Genomic DNA, 15,179 nt, shown 5'->3' on the forward strand with positions numbered 1-15,179 from the left:
GGTGTGCAGGCCTGACAGAGTCGACGGTGTCAGGGATCGGCCCCTGTGACGAGGGACGGAAGCCGTAGACAGGGTTTCGGCCTTTCTGTCCACAACGACTCTTAACCCAGGTATTTCTTTAGAAAACCACGTTTTAAATCTAGCTGATAAATACTGATCGGGATGGACGAGACTGGGGGGGGGTGCAAACCCCTCCTTCAGAAATGTAGTGATGGGTGAAACCAGTGCAGAAGGAAACCTCAATGGAAACAAGGAAAACATAGCCCCGGTAATGGGCAATATCTGGCAAAAGAGGATGAAAGGTAAATGCCTTCCTCGAGCTCAGAAAAAACCTAGGTATATCATACCCTTTAATAAACTGGAGGAATACAATAGCTATATGAAGGACCATGCATTAATCTGCAAATTTATTGGCTACTGGCCTTCAGAAAAGGAGCTGAACAGATGGATAGAACTGCGATGGAAACCCCGAGGCCATATAGATCTGAAACTAGGAGCGAAGGGTTTCTTTACGGCCGTATTCACGAATCTGGAAGATAAGAACAGAATTTTTGAGGAAGGACCGTACTTCCTGAATAATGCTGGTCTGTTTATGAAACACTGGGAGGAGCGGTATAACCCTGAAAAAGAAAAGTTAATGGATGCTCCGGTATGGGTTAGGCTGTTTGGGTTACCGGATGAGTTCTGGGACCCGGAAATCTTGGAAGGTATTGGAAACTCAATAGGTAGTTTCGTGAAGACTGCAGAGGCCACAAGAAGAGGGAAGTACAATGCCTTTGCTAGAATTTGTGTCTTCATGAACTTAGCTGAACCTCTCCCGGAAAATATTGACCTGGAATACCATGATGAAGTCTGGACGCAAGCGCTCGACTATGAACACATCCCCTTCCGTTGCCGGAAATGTCATGAATATGGCCACTTATTTAGGAACTGTCCATTGAACAAAGAGGAAGGAGAGAGGCCAGGAAAAGATAGAGCAGCAGATAGAGAGGAAGGCTTTCAACAAGTCTTTAGAAAGAAGCGACCAAATAAGGAAAACCTGAAACCCAAAACGCAAGAAACCCCCAGCACTATCAAAAGCCAAAATAAGTTCCAGGTATTGCAAGATAATGCGGAAGGGTTCGAAGTAAATCTGAATGACGATGAAGAGCCAGAGAACTCGCCAATGGAGGTTGCCCGAGAAGAGAAAGAGAAAACAGAAAGTACATACAAACCAAACAAGGAACAAACAGAGGAAAAAGAGACAGAGGAAACAATGGAGTCGCACATGGAAGTTGAAAACCAAATGGAAAATGAGGCTGAAGAGGAAAAGTTAATGAAGAGACTGCTACAGGAGTGGAAGTATTTAGATAGCAGATTTATACCGGAGAAACAAAAACAGTTATTCAAAGAGGCCTTCCAGAAATACAAGGAACGGAAGGAGGAAAACATGGAGGAACAAATTGCAGAGGCTGGGGAACAGCAGAAAGAAATACAGGAAATGGGAAATTTGGGAAAAAGCAGCAGGAAAAGAGGCCGGAGAACGCTAAATGAAACTATACAGTCAGTGGGTGAAACACTGATCAACTCTGGTAAAGTGATACCTCTGTCAGAGGTATTTTTCCCCGCCCTCCAAAAGTTTTAAATGATTGTTGTTAGTTGGAATATTAGGGGCCTACACAGTAAGGGGAAGCAAAGATATTTGAGAGATAAACTCAAAAAAGAAAAACCCAGCATTATAATACTGCAGGAGACTAAAATTGAGGCAAACCAGTTAGAAGAAATAATTGAGAGAAATAGATTGAATTACAAAGTCATGGGACAGGATGCCATAGGCGCGGCTGGAGGATTAGCAATATTGTGGAACCCAAATGAGGTACTTCTGGAAAAATGGACTAGCATGCATGGAATCTTAACCGGGATGGGAAGGATAGTGGGGACCAAGGAAACTGTAGCCGTCACAGGGGTATATGGACCCACAAACCCTGCTGAAAAAGAAAACTTTATCAACAGTCTAAAAGCGACCCGACAACTTTTTTCTGGACAACCTTGGATCATTGGAGGAGATTTTAATCTCATCCGATCCCTGGACGAGAAAAAAGGGGGAGTCCGAAGGCTGGATCAATTCATGAATAAGTTCAATGAACTGATAGAAGATCTACGAGTAGTGGACATGAAAACCATCAATGGAATCTATACATGGAATAACCGAAGAGGAGGTAAGAATCAAATTGCTACAAAACTAGATAGATTTTTAATATCTGAAGATATCCTGAACAGAGATATCTTTGTCGAAGCCAAGATCATCCCCTCTTTGGGCTCAGATCACTGGCCAATCCGATTGGAAGTGGACATTAAAAAGATCCAGGGTAAGAGACCGTTTCGTTTCGAAGCATTCTGGTTAAGGGATCCGAACTTCATCAAAAAGGCAGAGGAATGGTGGAACCAAAGCCGAGTGCAGGGTAGAGGAAGGATGCACACGTTTCATCTAAAGCTGAAAGACTTGAAGATAAAGATTAAGAAGTGGAACAAAGACGAATTTGGCAATATCATAGAAGACAAGCAAAAATTGGAAAAGGAAATGGAGGATATCCAACAGAAAATAATTGTGGAAGGCAGGACTGAGGAAAGCATCGCCACAGAAGGGGCTCTACTGGGCAAAATGGAGGAAAGAAGAAAACAAGAGGAAATCCTATGGAGGCAGAAATCTAGAGTTAAGTGGCTGCGCGAAGGGGAAAGAAACACGAAGTTTTTTCATCAGGCAATGGTTAAGCACAGACAGGGGAATAGAATTCTCTCCATTAAAAGGAATAATGGTACAAGGGTTGTAGAACAAAAGGAAATCGAGCAAACTTTAGTCGAGCATCATAGAGGAATTCTCTCCGAACCCCAAGTAGATAGAGAGAGAGCTATACAGGAAATCTGCACTGCTATTCCCAGACTAGTTACGGAGGATCAGAACAAAGCCTTAATGAGAATGGTTACCTTGGAGGAACTGGAGGAGACAGTGAAATCAATGTGGAAAGGTACAGCGCCAGGCCCGGACGGCTTTACAGTCGATTTTTACCAAGCTGGCTGGCATTTTCTTGGGAAGGAAATACTAGAGCTGGTAGAAGAATCAAGGGTGCAACAGAAGGTATGGCCAGCTCTTAACTCAACCTTCTTTACTCTAATTCCTAAGGGTGAAAACATGGAGGATGCTAATGGCTTTAGACCAATAGCTCTCTGCAATGTAATATATAAGATCATAACTTCTCTTATTGCCAGACGATTAAAACCCTTGCTAGGGAGCTTAATATCGGCGGAGCAAACTGGTTTTGTGGAGGGGAGACAGATCTTGGATGGTTTAGTTGTCTCTCAAGAAGTCATCCACTCCCTCAAAGATAAAAAACGGAAAGGAATGATGATTAAGCTTGATTTATCCAAAGCCTATGATAGGCTCAACTGGAGATATCTTGAGAGAGTGCTTGCATGCTTCGGCTTCCACAAGAGATGGATTACTTGGATCCATAATCTCATCTCGTCTCCAAACTTTTCAATTTTAGTCAATGGAAACCCATCGAATACGTTTAATGCCTCCAGAGGTATTCGTCAAGGGGATCCACTGTCTCCTTTCCTGTTCATTGTGGCAGCAGAGGGTCTAGGAAGGTATATTACTAAGGAAAAAGTAGCCAACAGATTAAAAGGCCTTCGCTTATGGGGAGACAGACTCCCCCTCACGCATCAACAATTTGTTGACGATATAATGCTCTTTGGGGAGCCAACTGTTAGGGAAGTCAGACATCTGAAGAAAATCCTTGACCTGTTTGCTGAAGCATCGGGACTAGAAATTAACAGGGAGAAATCATGTGTTTTTATCTTCAACACGGTGGATCAAGTGAAGACTCATCTCATCAGAATTCTTGGCTTCAAAAAGGGTGAACTCCCTACCAAGTATTTGGGGAACATGTTAGACTTCACGACAAAAAGATTGAAAAACTGGCAAGGAATCTTAGACAGAATGAGGAAAAAAGTCTCGAGCTGGGCTTTCAGGGTCCTGAATATTGCGGGCAGAATTGTTTTAGCTAAATCAGTATTACAGGCTATACCTATTTACCCCCTATCAATAATGGCGGCCCCGAAAGGAGTTTATGGGAAGATAAGAGAAATCATCAGAAATTTCATTTGGCGAGGGTCGGAGGAAAAAAGGAAATGGGCCCTGGTGGCCTGGAATCAAATAACAGAGAGAAAAGAGAAAGGTGGATTGGGATTAAAAGACCCAGAACTGCTTAATCAAACCCTGGGAGCTAAACTCTGGTGGAGGTGGGTACAAGGGGGAAACGACCTCTGGAAATCAATATGGAGAACAAAATATAGAATGTCAGACTCTCAGTTAGATATTCTAAGGCAAGAGGAAATGCCTCGCGGATCTGCGGTGTGGGAGCTGGCCAGCCAGAATAGAGACATTGTTAAACAACATGCTTTCTGGGAAATCAGAGGAGGCAATGAGGCTCACTTCTGGGATGACAAATGGCAGCAAAGGGAAAGATTGACAAATATACAGAGCCTTCAATCAATTAGGGATAGTATTGAGGGGAATAGATCAAGTGTCAAGGATTATTGGAAACCTGTCACCATGAATGACTGTTGGAGATCATGGCAGGATCCCACAGAGTGGGATCAAAGCCTCAATCCAGACCTACAGATAGCTTTCAAAAAGGAAATGGATTCACGGAAAATCAGGGTAAGGGAAGGAAAAGATATACTACGCTGGGGTAACACCATGAAAGGACTTTTCTCAGTAAAGGAAGCCTACTATCTCGCAAATCCCCTCAATATCAATGACGGACATCAGGGATGGAGGAAAATTTGGGACCTAAACTGGTGGCCCAAAGTAACCATTTTTGCTTGGATCGCTTTGAAAAATAAAATTCTTACTTGGGACTGCATCCGGAAACGGGGATTCTCGGGACCGTCGCGCTGCTACCTGTGTAACAAACAAGAAGAAAGTAGAGATCATATCATGATTCAATGCCCGTTTATCAAACATCTATGGTCTTGCGTCAAACATACCTTTAATAAACATGGGGTGGAGATTAGCGATTTCAACGAACTGGTTCTTCATTGGAAAGAGGAAACATTCAAATGCAGAGTCATACAGAGAGCTTGGAATCTTGCTTCAGGTTTTGTAATATGGCTGGTATGGAAGGAACGTAATGCTAGAATCTTTAAAAGCATTAATAAAGAGCCGGAGAAAATTTGGGACCAGGTGACAGAGGCTCTACGAGAAACCATTCTAGTAGAGAGATGGCAGGATGAAGATTGGAAAGCAGATTTAGAAGAACAGGAAATTTTACGCAGACTAAATCTGAAATTGGAAATGGTGCAACACCAATTCAGAAAAGGGCAGAACATGCAGACTAAAAGCCCAGACAAGTTCACTTATCCCAGGGATCAATTCGTCAAGCTAAATTTCGATGGGGCCTCTAAGGGTAATCCTGGAGATGCAGGGTTTGGGGGTATATTCCGTGACAGTAGCAAACAAGTAAGATGGATATATGCCGACTGGGGAGGCAATATGACTAACAATGAGGCAGAATTCTGGGCGCTCCACACTGGATTGAGAATAGCTATCAGAAATGGGTACTCTAACTTAGAAATTTCGGGGGATTCCCAAATTGCCATTGAAATGGTCAAGAAGCTCAGGAATGGCAAAGGATGGGACAAGGTGACTAAGAGCTGGCGCACAGCAGGTATCGTTCAGGAGATAGAGGGTATGATCAAAAGAATAGATTACTGCATCTTCAAGCATGTCCGAAGAAATGGTAATCAACCCGCCGACTGGCTGGCCAACTGGGGCAGCAAAGGACAACAGAGCAAGATTGATAGCCAATGGAGGAATTCGGCGGCTAACAGGGAATGGAAAGATCTAAACACGCTCATTAAGGCCGATCATGATAGCGCCATCGGGGATTACACTCAGATTAATGAAGGACATCAGTAAACGGCAGAGACACGATCGAACTACAGCCGAAGTTCGATTGCTGAAGGTGACGGTGTTATCGGGGAACACACTTCAATTAATGCAAGATAGGACCAATTGGCAAAGTTATGATCGAACCATGACCAAAGCTCGATTACATCAGGTGCTAAATGGCATACCAATACACACAATGATGAAGCACGATGTGAAAGAAGGTACAGTGGCGGCAGAGGGGATGAGTACCAAGGAATTCGCAGTCGATGCGGTCATTAAGACGCATTGGATGAACGGAGAAATTAACGAGGTGCTCGGACACAGAGAAGCAAATATGAGTATAGATGGAACGTTTGGCGATAGTGGAGTACGGGATCCAGATAGGGCGAGGCCGAGAACCCAAATCTGGACACCATTATATATTCACCACAATAGAAACAGGCAAATTATAGAGAACGGGAGTCAGGGAAATAACCACCTTTACGGGATAATTCGGAATTGTCTGCAGAGTCTCCATCGGAGGCAGTCGAAGAAAGGAAGTATTATGAGAAGAAGGAGCGGCGAAGCTGTAAGAGAGATGGAGCCCCGTCCGAGAGGCCGTGAAGCAAGGGAGCGGAAGGAAATTGAGGAAGAACGGGAGCAAGGAAGGGGCAAAGGCCTCCTAAATCGGGATCCCCCAATCACAATTTGGGATACAGAGGATGACTCAGACGGAGATGACGAAGGCGGCTCTGGAAAAAGACCCAAGGAAACACAAAGGAGGAGTTATCAGGGCAGTACGCCCCAAACGGAGATGAAACCGCCCAGGCAGCCAGTTTCTGAGGAAAAACGCTCGGGGCTCCGGAAGAGGGGTCGACCACCGAGCAGCGGACAAAGCAGAACGAGGAAGGAGGAGGGAGACTGCGGAAAGACCGAGTTTGAGGTTGGCGAAAACTCGGGCAGACGGCAACAGCGACAAACAAAGCAGAAAAGGACTGTCATGCACCAGATACGAACGGCAGAAAGGGCGTTTCAGAACAATGCAGACCCCGATATTCGCAAAATTATGCAATTTTTGGAGGAGGAGGCCATCCAAGAACAATCAGCAGACGAAATGGAGGAGTGGGCTTCAATCCTCCATGACCCGGGACATACTCGTGGGCGCAGGACCCTGTTTAAACAATCCCTCCATATGTATTGGGTTATGAAAGGCCTGATGGCGAAGGCCCTGGAACAGGTAGCCAAAGAAATGGCGGATCTGCTCCAGAAAAAACCAGAGATGAGCAGGGAGCTAACCCATATTCGCAGAACCCAGTCACAGCAAGAGGAGAAACTGGACGAGATACTCTGCCTACTGAAGGGCGAGCGTCAAGACCCGGTTCAGGAAGATGGTGTGGAGCACCCCGCGCAAGGAGACGACCGCCCGGTGGACACGGCAAATGCATGAAGACAGATATGTTTAGTTTGACTACTGATGGTCCCGATTTTGTTTATAGCGTTTTAAATGAATAGTAGATATAATAACATAGTTCTGAATAGGGTTTACTGTAAATTTCAAAACAGTTATGCTGTGCTGGCTACTTTGGTTAGACGGAGAGCCTATTACTTTTGGGCTGGATTGAAAAATTATAGATGGGTTTACCCGGTTTCCCCTTGAGGGCGGGCATCTATGGTTTGAACGATGTATCTTTTGTTAAAAATTTTCAGAAATAGAATGAGTACTACCGGAGCTTACAAAAAAAAAAAAATAACTCGGTAAAGCTAACAACATATTAATTACTAAAGATTACAAATATTATAATAAAAAAATATAAGAAAGAATAGAATTATATAGAAATTTTGTGTATTTCTTTGTTATCCATGGCACAAGGTAAAGGTAAAAGAATAAACTAATTTTGTCAATCTTTTAAGTTATCTATCCTAGTGAAGCATGGAGTAGTGTCCACTTTAAAAGAGAAAACGCTATTACATAGTTAAAATTAGTTTGAAAAAAAAAATTTGTGGATCTGAAGATGATTTACAAGACCAATTGATGGTGAGAGATTGCAACATTTTTAATTCTTCACTTTACTTCTTCTTTCTTTCCTCCTCCTTTTTTTTTCTTTTTCCATTTTTTCTATTTCATATTTATTTCCAATATAAGAACAACAATGTAGATGATTTAGGTTATGTATGTTACATTATCGTTATTACATTTTTTAAAATTATTTTATTATACTGATCTTCTCAAAAGTTGATGTTTTAATGTTCAAAAAGAAAATGTCATTTTTATTTAGAAATTAAATGGAAATTATACTTCCAATTTGCATACTAAAATGATGGATTTGATATTATGTAGTAGGTACATTTCATTCCCATCTCATTGAAATTTAGTCATGGTTCCTACTTTTTTCCCTTTGATGTTACAATTAATTTTTTCATCCAATTGAAGTTTCGTTAATGTGGGACTTAATTTACTAACATTTAGATTTATTTCTCCATCATGATAAACCTAAAGCTTAAGTCACTTATCTTTATTTGGGAATTTAAGAAAATCATTTTTAGCCACTAAGCTTACTTAAAGCTAAGTTGAACAAAAACATGCTAACATGGGTGAAAGTGTCCATTAATTAGTAAACAATTTTTTTTTTTCAGAAGAAAAGTGTAATATATTCATATAAGAAGATTACATAGAGCAAATGCAAGAAGCATATGCAGTCATATAAGAAGATTACATAGAGCAAATGCATAAAGCAAATGCAGAAACGTGGACCGAGCCACTTGCAAATCTGCACAAATCTGTTAAAACAGATCCCAAATAAAGCCCCGAAGGGCTAATATTGCCCCCCAGACAAGGCAACCCATCTATAAGGTGCAGAAGAGGCACCAGAAAACCAAGCAGACAAGCATCTGAAGAAAGAGCAACAAGATCTGTCCGCCCAATATGGAAGGAGAGGCACGAAATGAGGAAGAGAGCAGCAAGAGAAGCCACTCCTTCCCCGCCCCCTCAAACTCTCCACCCGAATCGGACGAGAAACAGAGGAAGAACGCTGCCACAAACATCTGCATCTGCCTGCAGAAAAGACCAACGGAGACCTCCATAGAAGCGGCACGAAACAGGGCAGAAGCACCGCTGTTCCCTCAACGCTCCAAAGGATATGCCGTGGCCAGAAAAACCTAACTGCCGCCGAGAAGGAGAAGACCCACCGGAGCAGAGGCGTCACCGGGGGCAGAGGCGGCAAGGGGAGCCACCTCGCCCCCGCTAAGAGAAAACTAAAAGACCAGAAGATGAAGCCAGAACAAAACTAACTACGCTCCTCCCCTGCTCGCCGCTCCTGCTCTCGCTCCTCCCCTGCTCACCGCTGTTGTTCGCCCTCCTGCGCTCAAAACCCTGCTCGCCCTCCTGCTCGTGCTCCTGCTCCGCCCCTTCCGCTTCTACACTCCTCCCCTGTTAGCCGCTGCTCGCCGCTCCTCCCCTACTAGCTGCTGCTTGCCGCTACTCGCCGCGAGGGTTCTCTCCACGCTGCTCGCCGCTCCTCCCCTGCTCGCCGCTGCTTGCCGCGAGGGTTCACTCCACGCTGCTCGCCGCTCCTCCCCTGCTTGCCGTGCATCAATCACCCATCTCCCCTGCTTGCCGCTGCTCGTCGCTCCCTTCCCGGGTCTCAAATGCTATGGGCCGCTGCTAATAAGATTCACCAGCCCCGCACGGCAGTAGAACTTTGCTCAAATGATGGTGGCGCTCGCCTGCGACTCTGCCGTGCTTATCCACTGGAGGCAGGGCCTGAGAACGCGGTATACGCTACAGCCCTTTCGCAGGAACTCCAGATCACTCAGAGCCCGCCCCGTTTCCTCGCACCTGACTATTCTCAGACCGTTTCGTAAAAAAAATTAGAACAAACGTTAAATGAAAAGAAAAATTATATAATTCCCATTCATGCTAATGTGGATGCATGTTATAGTATACACTTTATGTTAAGCCATTATAAATGTCTGGGACTAATAGGGAAGAGATTAAGAACCACAACCACATCACAAAATTAGAGAAGGTTAGGATTGTTAGTTGATGATCTCTCCTATGATGTCTCAACTTCATGTGACACATGCTTTGGTCATTTGTCACATGTTTCTTACTTATAAATTGACATTTTCAACAAACAAAAAAAAACAACCAAAACAACAGTGTATTTGGCTAAAGTCTTGATTTCCTATACAAGACTTCATGTAAGTTAAAATCATTCAAAATAAAGAGTAATTTAGTCAAATATACCCAATTGAAAACAAAATAAGACTTGTGATTTTTCTCTATAATGTTTTTAAAATCTTCATTTAAGATTTATGTTTGCACTTAGAACTTGTGGTTCTATTACAAGAAAAGTTTGGAAATCCCTTTTGAAATCCATGGGACTATGGTTCTTTGAGGAATATTATGGTATCTACACAAATACTATGCTCTTTTAGGGTAGACATTGGTGGTGTGCCAATATTTTACATAAGCATCATGGATTTGACATTAGTGGTGTGATAATATTTTACTTAAGCATATGGAGTCTACACAAATTCTATTCTCTTTTATAACTGACATTTCTGGTATGACAATATGTTACTTGCAACATGCTAGAACCATCCATTTCCATTTCATTAATTTGAATTCAATGCATTCCTCCCCGTGTAGTATTATAAATTCATAAGGTAATCGAGAGTGAAGAAAGTAGGTGATAAACAACAAGATTTGCAAAAATACCAATGTGAGGGAATTTGAGTTAGGTGTTTTAGTGGGTATTATGTTAAATTTGTTTTTTTTGTAAAATTTTTGGTCTTTTTTGTTTGAAATTTGGTAGGAAATTGTTGGAATCCAAAATTTGAAGTATAGAATCTGCATAATCTCAGTGCTTCTAAGGATTTTAGAGGGTGTTGAATCTATTTATGCATTCAAAAAAACAATTTTAACAATGGAATCCTATATTTAAACTATGGAATCTAGATAATTCTAGAAAAGTTGTTGAATTCATCTATTCATTTAAAAATGAGATTTAGATAATAAAAAATTACACCTTTTCCATGAATTGTATGGCTGAGTTCTAGCCAAAAAAGAAAAAAAAACATAAATTCAACAATTCGACTAAGCCATTTAAATTTTGCATAACAAAAATATTAAATTGCAATTAACACATTATATAGTTTAATATAAATGTTATTGAACACATTTGACTTTACTAAAAATGACATAAATTATAATTACAAAGTAAATTGTCTTTTTTTACTAATATTATATAAATTAAAATCACATACCTATAACTACTTATAATTAATGAAAAATCCATCTTCTTTAAATAAAATAAGAATCCAACACACAAAATAATAATATGATTAACATAAACTTATACTCTCTTATAAAATATCAATTATAACACTTCATTATAGATCTTGAACAATTTATTTCTTTATATTTTTAATTAATTAAAACTTATTTTCTTCCCATCAAATAAAATCAATAATTTACACAAATAAAAATACACTTTTTAAAATTTTCCAATTATTACCTTTTCTTTAAATTATTTCATATAACATGATTTTATTTCAATAAAAATAAAATATCTGAAAGAAAATAAACTTATCCAAAAAAAAATATTAAAAAAAAAGACTTATAAAGCAATTTGATAGATTTATGAACATAAAGGAATCAGAAAATTTGCCATGCTTTATGAGAAATGCAGTTAAAAAGAGGGAAACGATCAAATATATGGGTGTATGCTTATCAAAATAAGCTTAAGAACGGTTGTTCACAAAACTAAAAATATCCATATTCACAAAAATGACAACATTGAGCATAAGAAATGCCCAACGTTTGAGGAATTTATGAGTTGCTGGTGGAAGGAATTGCAACATAGAGTTGTTTTTTTTTTTTTTTTTTTGACTCTATACCTTATTTGAAGAAAACATTGGGCATAAGAAATACTTGTAAATGTCAAATTTGTAAATGTGATATTTGACATTTGATAGTAAAAATGGGTATGATAAAAGATTTATTAATGGTAAAACTGGCACATATATGTAAAAAAAATCCCAATAATTTATGAAATATTGTAATGTTTGTAAAGAGTCATTTCCCAATAATGAATGACATGTTAGTTGGTAAATTTGGCGACACTTAGGATTTGACAAATAAAAATATCAAAGAGCAGGTAATTTCTCGAGTAAATTCAGGGTTTTAGCAAATATGATGTGGCGCTTTATGCAATACAACGATCAAACGAGATTTATTTAACAGTTTAAAGGAAAATCAAAAGATTTAAGCATAGTAGTGTTTTCTATAAATTTACATGTTTTTCAAATAGAAAGGTCTAGTGTAAATGAAAAAAAAAATAAAAAAATTGTAAGTCATTAAAAACTTTAGTATTCACAAAAATGTGCCTTGGTGATTTCTGTGACGAGCTTACTTGCAACATAATTATGGCATTATGCGTTGGAAATATTAATCTCAACTAGGGCAATTAATTAGAGTGACAACAACCATAAGTGTGGTACACCTTAAATGCACGTTGCTATTTTGTTTGCACACTAAAGGACCGAAGTTTTGAGCAGAAGTACAAGCTGACCATTCTGTGGGCACTCATTTTGTATAATGGCCCATCCCCTGTCTTAAATTTTTTCTCTGTGGTGTATTAATGAGTGAAGTTGTATGTTTTGATAAATATGAAGTTTTGAGCAGAAGTCGTAACACATCAATAGTTAAAGCACTTAATGAAGAGTTGGTAATAATGAGTGAAGTTGTATGTTTTGATAAATATGAAGTTTTGAGCACAAGTACAAACTGACTATTTCGTAACACATCAATAGTTAAAGCACTTAATGAAGAGTTGGTAAATATGTAGAGAGTCGAGGTGAAAGTCTGAGAGGTAGAGGAGAAAATTGTGGATCAAATATTAGTGGATGCGTGAAAACAACCGTGTGTGTGTGTGTTACTCTGCAACCCCAATGAAGTGTAAATCGCGGTAAGAATTTTTATTTACATGGTGAATGAGCCTCAATCTCATATGAATGTATTTTCATGCATTAGAAATATAATCTAAAGTCTTATTGTGTTGTTCCAAGCTTTTACTTTGTTTTACTCTATTTTGGGGTGAGTAAATTTTTGTGCAGTGAGTAAGTTTTTGTGTTTTTTTTAAGCCTTTGTTCCAATTTGCTTGCCGCAACTAGAGATTTGACTTCTGCAAGTGATTTGTTGAAGGAGACTCCTCTCCTCTACCCCTGTAAAATTCCTAACATGGTATCAGAGCCACTTAAACTCTATTAGTGTAAAAACAAGTGTTTTTACTAGAAGTTAAAAGAATTGTTTTGAAGGTAGATTTTTTTTGGAGCGTATTTACCAGTAGTGAGAAATTTGTTTACAGTGAGAAATGGTAACATCAAGCACAAGCTTGACTTGACTAATCCAAAATTTGTTTACAGTGAGAAATGGTAACATCAAGCACAAGCTTGACTTGACTAATTCGAAATTTGTTTACACTGAGAAATGGTAACATCAAGCACAAGCTTGACTTGACTAATCCTCAGATACCTCAGTTTAATGGCAAACATTATGACTACTGGGCTATAACAATGAAAGCTCTTTTTCTTCTCAAGAAATTTGGGATTTGGTGGAGAATGGTTCCAACACACCCAGCTTATCAAATATTTGAATGGGAAAAATCAAAAATTCCTTATTGACTTATTGGGTGGGGGGAATTTATATTGAACAACTTAGGTTCCCGACTTTGAAATTCCCAATCCAAAGGCCAAGGAAACTCTTAGTTGGGTTGCCTAGTCCTGTCATCCCGAAGAAGAAGTCAAGGCCAAGGAAATTATGGCAGGTCTTGCTTGAAAGAAAGGAGAGAAGAATCTACTTTATATCCCACCCGATCAGTAGGCGGCGAAGGGGGAAATTAGGTTCAGCAACGTAAACATGGTATCGGAAGGTTTCGGTGCTTGTGTAAACAACCAACATATGTAGCAACATACAATGCCTTGACACAACCAGAAAGGGATTTGTTGAGAGACAACATGAAGAAGGATGAAAAATCCCTCTTCTACATCTTTCAAGTAGTCCATGAAAGTATTTTCCTAAGTATTGCAACAACAACAAAGTCCAAGCAAGCATGGGACACCCTATAGACAGCCTACCAAGGCATGGCGAAAGTGAAGACAACAAAGCTACAAATGCTAAGGAGAGACTTTGAGACAATTTGTATGAAAGAGTTTGAGAATGTAGACTAATTTTTTACACATGTAATTGGATTGGTTACTCAAATCAGGTCTCATGGTGAGACACTTGAGGAAATGAGAATAATTGAATTTTTTTTGAGAAGTATGCTAGCAATGTTTGATAACATCGTTGTGGCCATAGAAGAGACAAAGGATCTCTCACAGTACATTAACCTAACATGTCTTCTAGGGTAATGTTAAAAGATAAGACACCCTAGTCCAACAAGATAGGTACAAAACTCTCTGTATAAAATCAATGCAACCGAAAATTGTTGGATGCATTAGATCTTTGAAGCCATGAAATTCCCTTTCTGGGGTTTTGTTTTTTTCTCAAATCCTAAACCTATGGCTGAAATAGCCGCAAAATCAAGGTGGGCTTCAGAAAGTAAATAGTCAAGGGTCTCTCTCCTGGCAACAAAGAATAAATTATCTATCGGTTCCAAAACATCAAATAAACATTTCCACCCAATTGAGTAGCATAATTGAGAGCACATATTAGGCTTGCATAAGCACACCAGATTAAGCTTTCATAACGAAGCAGTTTCCAACGCTCTCATGAACCCTGAGATTATGAGGCACAAAGGATTAATACTCCTAATGGAGTGGGACAACTCACTAGACCCTCCCTCTCATCCATATGCATTGAGCTGTTAACTTATATAAATAGTCCCCAAGCTAATCACAGCTTATATAATAATTTCCCATCCCCTCTCCCCATGGAAATTAAGCAAGCTCCCATATCGAAAGGTTGGTTAATCACCGCGACATAAGTAAATGCAGAAGATCAAGTGATTTATTTTATTTATAGCTAGTTGAGATGGGTGGTCCAAAGGAAAGAACCCATAGAATATACAAGAACGGGTGCAGTTGAAGAGCGAGATTGAGAGGCGGTTTTCCAAGATGGCCCCACATATTTATATAATTTGTTTTATCAACTTACCATTCATCCATTGAATTTGGTTGGCCCAGTGAATTAGTCAATACCCCAATCTTAGAAGGATTATTTTGATTTGGAAGACCTAACATGTGTTTCACATATCTTTAG

General features: G+C 39.8%; 1 protein-coding gene across 1 annotated transcript; it reads left to right on the forward strand.

The window, feature by feature from the left end:
• The first annotated feature begins 211 nt into the window (after nucleotides 1-211).
• Nucleotides 212-5,962, forward strand: LOC149242953 (uncharacterized). The gene is made up of 2 exons (XM_089371076.1): nucleotides 212-1,594; nucleotides 1,730-5,962. Exons 1-2 carry the CDS (start codon nucleotides 212-214, stop codon nucleotides 5,960-5,962), a joined length of 5,616 nt encoding a protein of 1,871 aa, XP_089227202.1.
• The last annotated feature ends 9,217 nt before the right edge of the window (nucleotides 5,963-15,179 follow it).

This window comes from Pinus tabuliformis, chromosome 8 (genome assembly GCF_031772625.1).
Source record: "Pinus tabuliformis cultivar Carrire ecotype Pingquan chromosome 8, CPIR1, whole genome shotgun sequence".
Taxonomy (NCBI): domain Eukaryota; kingdom Viridiplantae; phylum Streptophyta; class Pinopsida; order Pinales; family Pinaceae; genus Pinus; species Pinus tabuliformis.